Genomic DNA, 17573 nt, shown 5'->3' on the forward strand with positions numbered 1-17573 from the left:
AAGAAAAATAAAGTATAATATTTTTCATATTTTCTTTTTATATATATATTTTTTTTATTTTGTATCATTCCATTCGGGCTGTGGGGGTGCTTAATGTCTGAAGGAGTCGACTGAAGGCTTCTTGTCCTCTGCAAAAGCATGCAATTGGTCCACTGATGGATACATCTTGAAATTTGTCTAGTCTAGTGTGTTCATTAGATGGGTGAAATCCTCTTTCAGTGCCTCTGTGCCTGTTTTCGTAAGCAGTTAGCCTCTGGTATGCGTGCCATTAGCGTTAGCCACGCTTCTAGGCCTCTTTTCTTTTGGAAATAATGACAAAAAAAGATTAAAAAAAATAAACAAAAAAATTATAAATATATATATATATTTTTTTATATTCGACTAAGAGGTTGGCCAGTCGACTACGGCTCCTTTCGACCGATTAGTCGACTAATCAACTAATAGGGGTCAGCCCTAGGATATATACATGTAATATAAACACATTTTACTTTCCCATTACAGACACAAGGCCTGTATGGTTGTTTACACTGTTTATTTTTCTATATTTGGAACAAATTATATTGCCTATTTATGTATTTCTACTATCACCCTGCCGATACCTGTACCTCCCCTCCCCCATGCTGCTATGATGCCTGAATTTCCCCAAGGCATAAAGGAATATCTTATCTTATGTATTCTCTCTCAAATCTATCCTATGGAAGTCAAAACGTTTTACGTTTTCCTTTTTCACATGTAATTGATTAATAGGAGCCTCGAGGGGGGGGGGGGGGGGGGGGGTCAAACCAATTTATATTTCATAATAGCAGCAAGTAGGGATTCGAACATCACATTTCCGAGGCGCCATACAGTCTGCAGGCATTAAAGAGCGTTTCCTGGGCCTGGTGAGAAGACAAATGTAATAAACGGGCGGATGAAAGCACCCCATACAATGGTTTCATGTCACACCTAACTCATCTGGCTCATCTGGTTTACGTTGCATTGATTTTTCACAAGGGGTAGGTTCTAATTCTCCCAGAGGAATAAATAAATAAATGGAGAAGAGAGTAAAACAACAAGCTAATCTCATCTCGCGGGTCTCTCCCCACAACGCCAGGCCGCTCCTCTCAGGCTCTGCGTTAAACACAATGCTACGACGTGCATAAAATAAATGAATGGGATTGTTCTCTCGTTAATCCTCCCAAATGGTAGACGGGAGTTCTGCTGCAAATATAGATACTGTTCTGAGAGAGAGCGCGGGCGGAGTCCCACTCACAGTGGGGGTTCATACTTAACACTTTGAGTGCTAGCGACGTGTATTGTCGTCTTATCATGCCCCCCGTTGAGTGCCGACGACGCGAATTGTCGTTTTTTTTTTAATTGATTAGCGATCTGAATTCATATTTCATCAACCGAGTCTCCCGTTGGTACAGCAGACCCTAGGAGCTCAGATGAGAAAATAGCGCCCCCTATCGTCTATCCCTGTGTAACTGCAGGCCATTCGATTATACTGCTGGATCCCTGTGGGGGGAGCCAACTGGCTCCATTATGCTGGCGAGGGATCTGATGATGAGGGAAGTGATCGCGAGTTGGAAAGCAGCGTGGAATATATATTTACAGCAGCCAATAATCAATCAATAAACGCGATCGATATTTGGAATGGCGATGAGGAATTGGAATAATCTTTTTGGAGAACATCTGATCTAAGGTAAGGAGTCTATGTTACCAGTTTTAGGATAATCAGAGCTGTATTCACTGAGATAACAGCGTGTCCCGTATGTGTGTATGTGTGTGTGTGTGTGTGATGTTGAGGAAATGAGAGAATAGATTTTTCAGCCCACTTCTATAGCGTGCATAAGTACACATATACTATCGATAATCTAGCGTTTATTTGAAAACGATTCATAAATAGGCCGACAAATGACAACGTGTCTAGTGTATTCGAGAATATTCCAATAAATGCTGTTTATGGGGGAATCTTAAAATTTTCCGGAAATCTTCGAGAGAACGATAGCTTTTCGAAATGCTATAAAAAGGATATGAACCAATTAAAAAGCAATCCGTTTTGACAATGTTGACTGCAAACAAGTCATTGATAAGCGACGGGCAGATTAGACACATAGCCATAATTTAAAATATAGATTATGCGTTTTTAACGCTAACATTGAAGTGGGTGGCGGCATTCAAGGGGGTAAAAAGGAAAACACGGCCGGCATCGAAAGTGTTAACGTATATCACCCCAAATGCATATTGATTTCAGGCACAGGAAATGTACTCCATCGGCTGGTGTGGTTAGAGGTTTTACGAGCTGCAACATGTTGTCATGCTTCTGAGGGGACCAGGCAGAGAGAGACCAGAGAGAGAGACCAGAGAGAGAGACCAGAGAGAGAGACCAGAGAGAGAGACCAGATAGAGAGACCAGAGAGAGACCAGAGATATACCAGAGAGATAGATCAGAGAGAGACCAGAGAGAGACCAGAGAGAGATCAGAGAGAGACCAGAGATAGACCAGAGAGAGATACCAGAGATAGACCAGAGATATACCAGAGAGAGAGACCAGAGAGACAAGAGAGAGACCAGAAAGAGACCAGAGAGAGAGATCAGAGAGAGACCAGATAGAGAGAGATCAGAGAGAGACCAGAGAGAGACCAGAGAGAGAGATCAGAGAGAGACCAGAGAGAGACCAGAGAGAGAGACCAGAGAGAGACCAGAGATATACCAGAGAGAGAGACCAGAGAGACAAGAGAGAGACCAGAAAGAGACCAGAGAGAGAGATCAGAGAGAGACCAGATAGAGACCAGATAGAGATACCAGAGATAGACCAAAGAGATACCAGAGAGAGAGAGAGAGACCAGAGAGACAAGAGAGATACCAGAGAGAGACCAGAGAGATACCAGAGATAGACCAGGCAGAGGGAGACCAGAGAGAGATAGAGACCAGAGAGAGAGACCATGGAGAGACCAGAGAGACCAGAGAGAGACCAGGCAGAGAGAGAGACCAGAGAGAGAGCAGAGAGAGACCAGAGATAGACCAGGCAGAGGGAGACCAGAAAGAGATAGAGACCAGAGAGAGAGACCAGAGAGACCAGAGAGAGACCAGGCAGAGAGAGAGACCAGAGAGAGAGAGCAGAGAGAGAGAGCAGAGAGAGACCAGAGATAGACCAGGCAGAGGGAGACCAGAAAGAGATAGAGACCAGAGAGAGAGACCAGAGAGACCAGAGAGAGACCAGGCAGAGAGAGAGAGCAGAGAGAGAGAGCAGAGAGAGACCAGAGATAGACCAGGCAGAGGGAGACCAGAAAGAGATAGAGACCAGAGAGAGACCAGAGAGACCAGAGAGAGACCAGGCAGAGAGAGACCATATAGAGAGAGAGACCAGATAGAGAGACCAGGCAGAGAGAGAGAGACCAGGCAGAGAGAGACCAGAAATGAGACGATGTTTAATCTAGCGGCACGCTAGAGGAGAGAGGCCCTGGAGTCTCAATATCACCTCCCAGTAGGCACCAGCCTGTAGATGATTGGTTCGATTCCCGCTCCTCCCGGGCAGCGTGTCGATGTGTCCTTGAGCAAGACACTTAACCCCTAATTGCTCCCAATGAGCAGGTTGGCACCTTGCATGGTTGCGTCCACCGTCGGTGTGTGAGTGAATGTGTGAGTGAATGTGTGAGTGAATGTGTGAGTGAATGTGTGAGTGAATGTGTGAGTGAATGTGTGAGTGAATGTGTGAGTGAATGTGTGAGTGAATGTGTGAGTGAATGTGTGAGTGAATGTGTGAGTGAATGTGTGAGTGAATGTGTGAGTGAATGTGTGAGTGAATGTGTGAGTGAATGTGTGAGTGAATGTGTGAGTGAATGTGTGAGTGAATGGGTAAAATGTGAGTAACAAATTGTAAATCGCTTTGGATAAAAGCGCTATATAAAAAAATCAGGCATTAGATGAGAACAGAGAGAGAGAGAGGTTGCGTTATGCATAGTTGTAGATGTCATGATGGCAACCTCGCTAGCTAAGAAAGCTAAAGTAAAGGAGCTTTATGTTTGGAAAATGTTCGTAACACTTTGAATGCCACTCGCAGCTTTTCTCGGGTTTACCCCCCGACCGTTGAATGCCACGTCACGAGAATACTCTGGTTTTTATTTTATTTTATTAGCGATCTGAAATCATATTGCATCAAACGAGCCTACCGTTGGAGATCCAGGCACCACCGGCGCTCAGATGTTAAAACAGCGCCCCCTATCGTCTCCCAGATGGTAAATCACCCTTTTGGAATGGACTCAATGAAAGTGAATGGGAGAAAGGATTTCTGACTCCACATTTTACTTCTCACTGATGTAACCAGGGTCTACCAGAGTTCATTCTGGAGCCTTGGTGCCGCGGCGAATATGTGTTTTACTGTACACACGATGGATCAATCAAATTAGCAATTTTTTCGAATGCCGATCGGAAATTGGAATAAACCATTTGGATACCATCTGACCTCAGGTAAGGAATCTATGTTATCAGTCTTAGGATAATCAGACTCATTTTCACGGATATATAAGCGTTTCCCCTATATGTGATATAGCTGTTTTGACTGTAAAGCCATCAGGAAATAAGAGCAGCGATTATCAGCGCGCGGCACGAGCGTGCGTGCGCACACATATACTATCGATCATCTAGCGTTTATTTGAAAACGATTCATAAATAGGCAGACAAATGAGTTCTAACGTTCTGGAATATTCCAGTCATAGGCGGAGTTTGAACTTGACGCCAGGGGGTGCGACAGCTTGGCGAATGATCCCCGCGCGCCCGCGCAGCGGGCGCGTGCGATTTTTTTGACCTTTATTTTATTATTTTAGCGTTTTTACAATGCCCTAACCCCTAATTTTTTATTTTATTTAGGTAGTACAGCAGCACACACACACACTCACACACACAGCACTACGGGGGATCATTTTTAACTGACTTGAAAAATGGAGAGTCTAATTATTATTATTCATAGAGACTCTCGAGCAATAATAATGATTACAGCCTCCATTTTTCGTGGACGAAAAATATACCAACTATAGATATCAATTTTCCCGAAATAACGCTACCTGCCTCGACAAAATCCGTGCATTGGTTATCCAGATACATTAATTATCATCTCAGAATAAGTGGCTTTGTACAAGCTTTACAATGTACTATCGCGCGGGGCATTCTGCTGCTGCTGCTGCCGAATGGTGGTGCTTGGCCGCACGTTAACCCTTTCACTGCCACACTACAGAAGGTTCGCCTTATAATGTGACATGATTACTACTATAAAATGAATGTATTGTAAAACAAAACATAATAGAATTCAGATTTGTTTCTCACAATTATTATAATTTTATTAAAATAAAAATAATCTTATTTTTTTTTTTTTTTTTTTTAAAGCAATTTCACCCCCGGCCACCAGGGGGTGCAATGCACCCCCTGCACCCCCATAAACTCCGCCCATGATTCCAGTAAAAGACGATTATCATAGAATGGGGTTGTTTTTTCCGCGAAAACTAGTGATTTTCAAAATGCTATCAAGCGGAAATGAAGCAATAAAAAAACAATCTGCCTTGACAATGTTGACTGGAAAATGAGTCTTTGATAAGCGACGGGCAGATTAGACACATAGCCATAATTTAAAACATAGATTAGGCGATATTAAGTTAACATTGGAGTGGATGGTGGCATTCAAGGGGGTAAAGGGTAAGGGAGCCTACATATCCGAGGACTTGACATGGACCACACACATTGACAGTGTTGTGAAGAAGGCACGACAACGCCTCTACTTCCTCAGGCGCCTAAGGAAGTTCCAAGTCAGTCAGAAGATCCTTAAGAACTTCTACTCATGTACAATAGAGAGCATCCTGACTGGCAACATCACCTCCTGGTTTGGGAATAGCACTGCACAAGACCGAAGCAGACTACAAAGAGTGACACGTTCAGCCGAACGCACAATTGGAGGGGGGCTCCCCACCCTCCAGAACATTTACAACAAGCGTTGCAGGGGCAAGGCTAAGAGAATCATTAAAGACTCCAGTCACCCGAACAACTGCCTCTTTGAACTGCTGCGGTCAGGCAAGCGATACCAGAGTCTCAAGGCGAGCACAGAAAGACTCAGAAGAAGCTTCTATCCCCAGGCCATCAGGCTGCTAAACGAACAATGAACACTACACAACAACAACCATCAAACGCACATAGCACACACATCCACACGCACACTCTCTTTAAACAAACACACTGTAGCACCCACTCCACACACTTTATAGCACACACTCACTTTAAACAAACACACTGTAGCACCCACTCCCCACACTTTATATTTATTGATGAAGGATTGCACTACAACTCGTACACCTTACTGTAAATTGTACCTAAATTGTACCTCATCCCATTTCTGCTTTGCACTATATAGTACTGTACATTAGTACACTGCATAGTATTGTATATTATATGGTAACTCAGTTACGTCTATTCTGCATCGAACATTGTACATATGTCTATACTGAACACTGTGACCTCATTTTCTACTTCTAAATTACATGCTATACTATGTTATTTGATACTATCTTGTCTAGCACAGTCTCTGGAGCGTAACAGTAAGAAGCATTTTGTATGAAAGTATTCTGTACTTCTGTATGACAACTATTAAAGAAACTTGAAACTTTAAACTAAAAAGGAAAACACAGCTGGCAATCAAAGTGTTAATGAGGTTATGGCTACGGTGGCCAAGATTGTTAACTTCATAGTTAACTGCTCGAGGAAACACAAAGCTTGCATACAAAGATGTCCCGCTCTACTCCGCTCTACTCTGCGGTTAGGTGGCTAAGCTGCGGAAAAGTTTGTCGGCTGCTTTGATAAAAAAGGCCAAGACTACCCAGAACTCGAGGACGAGAAGTGAAGTGGGTTGTAAAACTGATGTTTCTCACAGATATTACCGGACACGTCAACAAGCTCAATCTCCGACTGCAAGGTGCAGGGCAGACTGTTTTGGACATCCACAGGACATTCGGAGTTCATAAGACGATTTGGGGACAAAGCAAAACAGGGATCACATCACACTGCCTGGCAGGCAGCAGTTTATTTTCCTACACATGAACTTGAATGTGCATATGCAGGGCTCTACGCATAATAGAGCATACGCGCATATATGTGGCATGTTCATGGATGCGCACATGTATGCACTTACCTGGGATTGATGTGTTTTTAGAGACTGAGAAACAACTTTATTTTATTGGAGATCTGTCCATAAAGACTCTCTCTCTCTCTCTCTCTCTCTAGCTGCGTGTGTGTGTGTGTGTGTGTGTGTGTGTGTGTGTGTGTGTGTGTGTGTGTGTGTGCGTGCGTGCGTGTGTGTGTAAGTGTCGGGCTAGGGGAGCTGTGTGTGTGGTGTGGTGCGCACGATTGCTTGGTAACGTGAGCTACGTCATGTCTGATTGATTGAAAACGTTATTAACAAATTGCAGAATGGGTACAATACAGTACGGCTGCTCGACATTAGCCTGGTTAACGTGAGTGCCGTCATGTTACCGTTAGCCGCCTCAGTTAAACCTTGCGACACCTCGTTAGATGAGGCTTGAGAATCCCCCTCGCCGGATTCCTCTTTTTACTGTCTATTTTTTGCGCAAAATTAATGGGCAAATGCGAGTGAAATGGTCGCACTGTACAGTATGTTGCCGTTTGTCTCCGTCGCTTTGTTTCCACTGTTGAAGTCAGAGATTCTGTGTAGGATTGTTAGTAACTGTCTAACTGCACATATGGCTGTTTACACTAGTAACTGTTTAGTTGCATATATATCTGTTTCCACTAGAGGGCGCTCTAGGCGGAGCCACTCAGGTACACCACCTTGTGACGAGTATAAAAGAAAATGTATCCACCCACTTCCTTCTCTCCCCCATGTCTCTCAGTAGGGGAGAATACCTACAGTGACTGCTGCTTAACATGTGATTAAATAAACCACGCCAGTTTGGGCTCAAGATAGAAACCATGCCTCTTGACCACATTATTGTCGCCCTATGGCCGAAATTCTGTTAACATCCCCCAATTCAGATTTAGGGTTGTGTATCTCGAGGCTGGAGCCAGCATTTCCTCTTTTTTGGAAATCAAAATATGGTCACCCTAGTTTGATACAACCATAATAATAATATGGTTAATAATAATATAATAATAATGTAAAAATTATCATTCAAAATACCTGATTATGAGAGAAAATGTTTCTTTAACACTTTGATTGCCTAAGGTTAAATTCATGATATACCGTCCGTTGCCAGCTCTATTTAACATGGAGAAGTTCCCCTTCTTTGCAGGGCTATTACCTTTTAAATTCTATTGCTAGATTGCCATTATTAGGGCCCATTCAAGGTCCTATATGTATTGTTCATGGTGTAGCAACGTTAAACTTTTTCATTCACATATTCATACTAAAATATGGTCTAAAGTATAAGTATGTTTTCATCTCTTTCTGCAGCTTTCTCCAGAACGTGATTTATAGCCCCAAATGCATTATATTGATGATGAAATACAGTTTGGTAGGAATCTGTGCGAGATCAAAAATTTCAATTGGACGTACTTCTAGAATTTACTACACGTCATCTGATGTTGACCGGATGGGCGAGGGGGCGTTTATAATTCCGTGGGCAACGTTATACCATTCATCTAATGTGGGTCATATGTTCATCATAGCAGTTAGTATCGAACACGGTAATACTACACGCTAAAACTCACCCCAGTCTCCTCGGGCCGTTGGGCGATCAGCGTGGAGTAGACAGTTTTCAATTATGGGATGTCGAAATACCGGATCTATTTCCAGGTTGTATAATAGTATATACGTCCAAATCATGTTGTTTTTTCGAGTTATTTCCACCGATCGATGTTCACTGTGTGAAGACTGAGTCTCTCTAACATTAGCGAGTGCCCGGACCACATATGGAGTGAGTCCTGCCGGGTTAAAGGTTGACATCCTGTTTCGATCTGCCGATCGGCCACCAGATGGCGCTCTTGAACCGCTAGAGGATTGAGAGGAGATCAGAACTGTGTGTCAAGGCTGCAGAGGGGAAATATGATTCCGATCACAGATTTTTGAAATATTGATATCAAAGACGAGTTCCGGCGTCCTCTGCAACTTGACCATGGCGGGGAATGACGAGTTCCGGCGTTTTCGGCAGTTAAAGTGTTAAAATGCTGTTACGATGCATGTAGCCTATATGGATGGAATATTGTTTTGTTTTTTTATCCACTTTTTCTCCATTTTTTCTATTTTTCTTTCTCCCATCCCAATTTTGCCGTGCCAATTCTCCCCTCCCCTGTCTTAAACGTTGCTCGCATATGCCCCCCACTGGTCGGTTGTAGGGAGGATAGCAGCCTTGCATCACGTGTCCCCTCCGGTACACGAGGAGGCAGCCTGTCACATCTTTTCACCTGCCAGCGCGGACTCTCATTAGGCGAGGTGTAACGTGTGGGAGGCTCACACTACCCCCGCCATTTCCTGTCTATGCTGTGCAGGCGTCCCCCAACCCACCTGTAGGAGTCGCTGTCCACAACGTCTAGATTACCACCCATCGACTTCCCACCCACTGACTCTGCCAATTGAGTTAGTATGACGGGGGGGCCCAAGCCGGAGGCAACGCCGACAGCCGGATTCAAACCCGGTGTCTCTTGCGTTGGTGACGAGCGCAACGTCCGCTGCGCCTCCCAGCCGCCTGGATGGAATATTGTTGATATGGCACACTAGTTAACAAGAACATTTCAAACTGGCACTTTATGTCAAAAAGGTTGCCGACCCCTGGTCTAGAGATAAACGATGAGGTCACAGCTCACTACACATGCTCAGACTGTGGTTCTATGGCAATAGGCGGCCCGCGGTTGACAGAAAAAGAATACATGTTAGAAGAGGCTATACTACTAAAGCATGACAATAAACTCTTGCTTTGCTCATAATATTTGCTCATATTCACACGGCTCTCATGTCATGCTCAGGTTGGGATTCCTGTGGATGTCACTGGGGGGGGGGGACGTTACCTGAGACTCTAGCGGAGCCCCCCCTGATGTAAAGGGGCGGAGCCTGGAAGGCATAGATGATGTCATTCTCCGCGACACTGGTGAGGTCTTCCTCGTCGAAGAAGGAGCGCTGGAACCCTGTGGAGTAGATCTCCGTGAGGATCACCTGGACACACACACACACACACACACACACACACACACACACACACACACACACACACACACACACACACACACACACACACACACACACACACACACACACACACACACACACACACACACACACACACACACACACACGCACACACACACACACACACACACACACACACACACACACACACACACACGCATAGATAAGAGGGGAAAAAAGATCATTGGTTTCCATTTTGCAGTGTTATTATTTAAAGGTCCCATGAAATCTAAATAGATGTTTTAGTCTTTTATAAAAATAATGTCTTGTACTGATCGGCACCTACTGTATATGCCAGTATCTGTCCCAAAAACTAAAAAGTGGTTTTGTAGGTATTTTTAATGCTATTTTAGAGTTGGTAATTTCCTGGAAAACTATGATGAGTCATCCTGCACACAGGGGCCTATAATAATTTGTGTCCAATGAATTGTTTTCTAGAATTACTTTGACAGCACATTGTAACTAAGCTAGCACTCTGCCTCATTAACTAAACCAATGTTCAAGGTTTAGCTTGCTAGATAACGTTACTAATGTTGTGTGACATTTCTAACGTACGTTTCTAACATTGATAATTAATGCTAACCCCTTTAACAGCAATGCTAACATTGCTAGCTAATGGGTCGACCGTAATGCACATTCAGCGCTATTAGCTACTGTAAATGCCAATCAATATCCGCGACAAGTCCCTCCCTAGCTTCCTGAAACAGGTAGGCTACATATGCAGAATCAAATAGCATTCTGCTAGCTGTTTCATGGGGACTTTAAGGACCATACCAGACTTTTTTGTTTTCATCATTCTTGCCTCGATACAAAAATGAAGTTGTACTTTTATTTTCATAAACTTTTACCATTACTGAAACATTTTGCAATTATTTCCCGATGATTAACCACTGCCATTGGCTTCCAGAGCCTCTGGAAAGGTGTCTTAAATAGCACCTAGACTGAAGAAAGCCTCCACATTTGTCTAAAATGCCCTCAGGCCATGGTTAGACTAGTGTATTCCTGGCGTTTTTTTTATACGTTTTTGACGACGTTTCATGTCCCTATTACACAGAAATGCGTTTTTTGGCGTTTTTTTGTGGATACGGCTGAAACGCAAAATTGTGTTTGCGTTTGGAGATACGCAAAAAAAACGCGTCGACAACAGCGTGTAGTCAGCACGGAGCCGTTGTTGCGAAAACGCCCATGCGCAGTAGATACCATCTGCGTGCCCTTCCGGTGACAACAGTGTGTGTGTGTGTGTTTGTGTTTGGGACATAGCTCCGTGTCCCAAATAGCTTCAGCTACCATGTGTTGTCAAGTTATTGTTATAAGGACCCCAGTCCAAGCTACAACAGTCTGCATTCCCTTAACAATTGTTTGTATTGAGCCGTATTGTATTGTACCCATATGCAATATGTTAAATAAAGTTTACATCCATTCATTCTGCTAGCATTACCGATTGCATGAGCAGCTGGCTAACGTGAGCTATCAGGATTCAGACACTGTTAGCTCAGAGCTCCTCTTTCAACTTAACAAGCATTAAACAAAATGGCCCAGTCATCTATTCACCTTTGTTTAATACACACAGCGTTGTCTCTAATGTTATCTAACTACTGATAGCTCGCGATATCATCAGTTTTGGTGCTGGCTAAGTAGCGTGAGCTAACGTTAGCTTCTAGCCACAATGCTATATTGTTATAATGGCATACTCCATTGACGTTAGCATGCAGCTAACAATGCTACCGATCTTTTTTTAGACTAAACTATCCGCTCTTGGTGGTCACTTGTGTTGATGTTAGTTTTGTTTCATCAACAAATGACAGGCAGAACACACAGTGAATGTATCCGTTTTGTTTATTGCACTTTTATTAGGCTTTGCTGAAAAAGAATTGCTGCATTGGGTAACTAGGCAAAAGATGGTGGCCACCTTGTTGACATTTGCTTTGCAGGCACATTCAAGTTCTGATTGGTTGAAATTGCCTTCATGTTTGCCACCTACTGCCACCTACTGCTTTGGCAGTGTACTACATCAGTGTGCTCGGGTGACAAAAACGGAAAAAAACCGAAAGTGTGACTCGATGCGCACGACGTCGCGGCGAAACGCCTATGACGACGATACGAAAATGATACGAAAGGTGTAACCGCCGCTTCAGTCACCTCCCTCACTCCTGCCTCGCCCTCAGAGCCATCAGTCGTCTTCCCCCGCTCGTTATCTCTCCGGCTCTCTCCCTCCGCTCTTCCTTCCCTCTCTCTCTCTCTCTCTCTCTCTCTCTCTCTCTCTCTCTCTCTCTCTCTCTCTCTCTCTCTCTCTCTCTCTCGCTGATTACAGAGGCTTTTTACAAGGCTGATTACAACTGTAGGTCTACCCTGGTTCTCCATCCAGTCATCACCAGATCATAGACTCACTTCAACACAGTTCGTTTCATGTTTTCCAGCCATTTCTTTGGTAGCTGTTCCACTATCATTCTGTCTAGTCCGAGTGTTTTCCTTGTTACTGTTCCACCATCATTCTGTCTAGTCTGAGTGTTTTCCTTGTTACTGTTCCACTATCATTCTGTCTAGTCCGAGTGTTTTCCTTGTTACTGTTCCACCATCATTCTGTCTAGTCCGAGTGTTTTCCTTGTTACTGTTCCACTATCATTCTGTCTAGTCCGAGTGTTTTCCTTGTTACAGTTCCACCATCATTCTGTCTAGTCCAAGTGTTTTCCATGTTACAGTTCCACCATCATTCTGTCTAGTCCAAGTGTTTTCCATGTTACAGTTCCACCATCATTCTGTCTAGTCCGAGTGTTTTCCTTGTTACTGTTCCACTATCATTCTGTCTAGTCCGAGTGTTTTCCTTGTTACAGTTCCACCATCATTCTGTCTAGTCCAAGTGTTTTCCATGTTACAGTTCCACCATCATTCTGTCTAGTCCAAGTGTTTTCCATGTTACAGTTCCACCATCATTCTGTCTAGTCCGAGTGTTTTTCTTCTTACTGTTCCACTATCATTCTGTCTAGTCCGACAGCATATTTCTGCCTTTCTTCATTCCATGTTTTCTGCCTGCTCTACCCCCCTCTCACCCTGGAACCCAGCCTGCTCTACCCCCCTCTCACCCTGGACCCAGCCTGCTCTACCCCCCTCTCACCCTGGACCCCAGCCCACTCTACCCCCTCTCACCCTGGACCCCAGCCTGCTCTACCCCCCTCTCACCCTGGACCCCAGCCTGCTCTACCCCCCTCTCACCCTGGACCCCAGCCTGCTCTACCCCCCTCTCACCCTGGACCCAGCCTGCTCTACCCCCCTCTCACCCTGGACCCAGCCTGCTCTACCCCCCTCTCACCCTGGACCCCAGCCTGCTCTACCCCCCTCTCACCCTGGACCCCAACCTGCTCTACCCCCCTCTCACCCTGGACCCCAGCCTGCTCTACCTCCTCTCACCCTGGACCCCAGCCTGCTCTACCCCCCTCTCACCCTGGACCCCTGCCTGCTCTACCTCCTCTCACCCTGGACCCCTGCCTGCTCTACCCCCCTCTCACCCTGGACCCCAGCCTGCTCTACCCCCCTCTCACCCTGGACCCAGCCTGCTCTACCCCCCTCTCACCCTGGACCCCAGCCTGCTCTACCCCCCTCTCACCCTGGACTCCAGCCTGCTCTACCCCCCTCTCACCCTGGACTCCAGCCTGCTCTACCCCCCTCTCACCCTGGACTCCAGCCTGCTCTACCCCCCTCTCACCCTGGACTCCAGCCTGCTCTACCCCCCTCTCACCCTGGACCCCAGCCTGCTCTACCCCCCTCTCACCCTGGACCCCAGCCTGCTCTAGGGAGGTACAGGTATCAGGGTCATAGAAGAAAGACATAAATATAGGCAATAAAATATGAGAACGATAAATGAGAAAGATATAAAAAATTAAATGTTCTTCAGTGTGCACTAGGACCTGCAGGGGGCACTATGACCTGCAGGGGGCACTATGACCTGCAGGGGGCACTATGACCTGCAGGGGGGAGTAGGACCTGCAGGGGGCACTAAGACCTGCAGGGGGCACTAGGACCTGCAGGGGGCACTAGGACCTGCAGGGGGCACTAGGACATGCAGGGGGCACTAGGACCTGCAGCGGGCACTAGGACCTGCAGGGGGCACTATGAGCTGCAGGGGGCACTATGACCTGCAGGGGGCACTAGGACCTGCAGGGGGCACTAGGACCTGCAGGGGGCACTATGACCTGCAGGGGGCACTATGACCTGCAGGGGGCACTAGGACCTGCAGGGGGCACTATGACCTGCAGGGGGCACTAGGACCTGCAGGGGGCACTAGGACCTGCAGGGGGCACTATGACCTGCAGGGGGCACTAGGACATGCAGGGGGCACTAGGACCTGCAGGGGGCACTAGGACATGCAGGGGGCACTAGGACCTGCAGGGGGCACTAAGACCTGCAGGGGGCACTAGGACCTGCAGGGGGCACTAGGACCTGCAGGGGGCACTAAGACCTGCAGGGGGCACTAGGACCTGCAGGGGGCACTATGACCTGCAGGGGGCACTATGACCTGCAGGGGGCACTAGGACCTGCAGGGGGCACTAGGACCTGCAGGGGGCACTAGGACCTGCAGGGGGCACTAGGACCTGCAGGGGGCACTAGGACCTGCAGGGGGGAGTAGGACCTGCAGGGGGCACTAGGACATGCAGGGGGCAGTAGGACCTGCAGGGGGCACTAGGACCTGCAGGGGGCACTAAGACCTGCAGGGGGCACTAGGACCTGCAGGGGGCACTAGGACCTGCAGGGGGCACTAGGACCTGCAGGGGGCACTAGGACCTGCAGGGGGCACTAGGACCTGCAGGGGGCACTAGGACCTGCAGGGGGCACTAAGACCTGCAGGGGGCACTAGGACCTGCAGGGGGCACTAGGACCTGCAGGGGGCACTAGGACCTGCAGGGGGCACTATGACCTGCAGGGGGCACTAGGACCTGCAGGGGGCACTAGGACCTGCAGGGGGCACTATGACCTGCAGGGGGCACTAGGACCTGCAGGGGGCACTAGGACCTGCAGGGGGCACTAGGACCTGCAGGGGGCACTAGGACCTGCAGGGGGCACTAGGACCTGCAGGGGGCACTAGGACCTGCAGGGGGCACTAGGACATGCAGGGGGCACTAGGACCTGCAGCGGGCACTAGGACCTGCAGGGGGCACTAGGACATGCAGGGGGCACTATGAGCTGCAGGGGGCACTAGGACCTGCAGGGGGCACTATGAGCTGCAGGGGGCACTATGACCTGCAGGGGGCACTAAGACCTGCAGGGGGCACTATGACCTGCAGGGGGCACTATGACCTGCAGGGGGCACTAGGACCTGCAGGGGGCACTAGGACCTGCAGGGGGCACTATGACCTGCAGCGGGCACTAGGACCTGCAGGGGGCACTAGGACCTGCAGGGGGCACTAGGACATGCAGGGGGCACTAGGACCTGCAGCGGGCACTAGGACCTGCAGGGGGCACTATGAGCTGCAGGGGGCACTAAGACCTGCAGGGGGCACTAGGACCTGCAGGGGGCACTAGGACCTGCAGGGGGCACTAGGACCTGCAGGGGGCACTAGGACCTGCAGGGGGCACTAAGACCTGCAGGGGGCACTAGGACCTGCAGGGGGCACTATGACCTGCAGGGGGCACTATGACCTGCAGGGGGCACTAGGACCTGCAGCGGGCACTATGAGCTGCAGGGGGCACTAGGACCTGCAGGGGGCACTAGGACCTGCAGGGGGCACTAGGACCTGCAGGGGGCACTAATACCTGCAGGGGGCACTAGGACATGCAGGGGGCACTAGGACCTGCAGGGGGCACTAGGACCTGCAGGGGGCACTATGACCTGCAGGGGGCACTATGACCTGCAGGGGGCACTAATACCTGCAGGGGGCACTAGGACCTGCAGGGGGCACTAGGACCTGCAGGGGGCACTAATACCTGCAGGGGGCACTAGGACATGCAGGGGGCACTAGGACCTGCAGGGGGCACTAGGACCTGCAGGGGGCACTAGGACCTGCAGGGGGCACTATGACCTGCAGGGGGCACTATGACCTGCAGGGGGCACTAGGACCTGCAGGGGGCACTAGGACCTGCAGGGGGCACTAAGACCTGCAGGGGGCACTAGGACCTGCAGGGGGCACTATGACCTGCAGGGGGCACTATGACCTGCAGGGGGCACTAGGACCTGCAGCGGGCACTATGAGCTGCAGGGGGCACTAGGACCTGCAGGGGGCACTAGGACCTGCAGGGGGCACTAGGACCTGCAGGGGGCACTAATACCTGCAGGGGGCACTAGGACATGCAGGGGGCACTAGGACCTGCAGGGGGCACTAGGACCTGCAGGGGGCACTATGACCTGCAGGGGGCACTATGACCTGCAGCGGGCACTAGGACCTGCAGGGGGCACTATGACCTGCAGGGGGCACTATGACCTGCAGCGGGCACTAGGACCTGCAGGGGGCACTAATACCTGCAGGGGGCACTAGGACCTGCAGAGGGCACTAAGACCTGCAGGGGGCACTATGACCTGCAGGGGGCACTATGACCTGCAGGGGGCACTAGGACCTGCAGGGGGCACTAGGACCTGCAGGGGGCACTAATACCTGCAGGGGGCACTAGGACCTGCAGAGGGCACTATGACCTGCAGGGGGCACTAGGACCTGCAGGGGGCACTAGGACCTGCAGGGGGCACTAATACCTGCAGGGGGCACTAGGACCTGCAGGGGGCACTAGGACCTGCAGGGGGCACTAGGACCTGCAGGGGGCACTAGGACCTGCAGGGGGCACTAGGACCTGCAGGGGGCACTATGACCTGCAGGGGGCACTAGGACCTGCAGGGGGCACTAGGACCTGCAGGGGGCACTAGGACCTGCAGGGGGCACTAGGACCTGCAGGGGGCACTAGGACCTGCAGGGGGCACTAGGACCTGCAGTGTGCACTATGACCTGCAGGGGGCACTATGACCTGCAGGGGGCACTAGGACCTGCAGGGGGCACTAGGACCTGCAGGGGGGCACTATGACCTGCAGGGGGCACTAGGACCTGCAGGGGGCACTATGACCTGCAGGGGGCACTAGGACCTGCAGTGTGCACTATGACCTGCAGGGGGCACTAGGACCTGCAGGGGGCACTAGGACCTGCAGGGGGCACTATGACCTGCAGGGGGCACTAGGACCTGCAGGGGGGCACTAGGACCTGCAGGGGGGCACTAAGACCTGCAGGGGGCACTAGGACCTGCAGGGGGCACTAGGACCTGCAGGGGACACTAGGACCTGCAGGGGGCACTAGGACCTGCAGGGGGCACTATTACCTGCAGGGGGCAGTAGCGGTGATACACATACGTCTGTCTCAAGACTTAGTCCTGCATGTATCAACAAATGCGCACGTTGGTGTGAATTTATGTGTGGCATTATTACTACCAACTGTAATAATTGTGG

General features: G+C 49.0%; 1 protein-coding gene across 1 annotated transcript in view; it reads right to left on the reverse strand.

Moving 5' to 3' along the window:
- Window positions 1–17573, reverse strand: part of usp43b (ubiquitin specific peptidase 43b) — a gene marked incomplete at both ends in the record, with an annotated part of 399792 nt that overhangs the window by 135454 nt on the left and 246765 nt on the right. The window contains 1 exon segment of the mRNA XM_084329270.1: window positions 9982–10126. Coding sequence (XP_084185396.1) covers window positions 9982–10126 — 145 coding nt within the window.

The sequence above is a fragment of the Notolepis coatsorum genome (assembly GCF_963971535.1).
Source record: "Notolepis coatsorum genome assembly, chromosome: 14".
In the NCBI taxonomy this organism is placed as follows: domain Eukaryota; kingdom Metazoa; phylum Chordata; class Actinopteri; order Aulopiformes; family Paralepididae; genus Notolepis; species Notolepis coatsorum.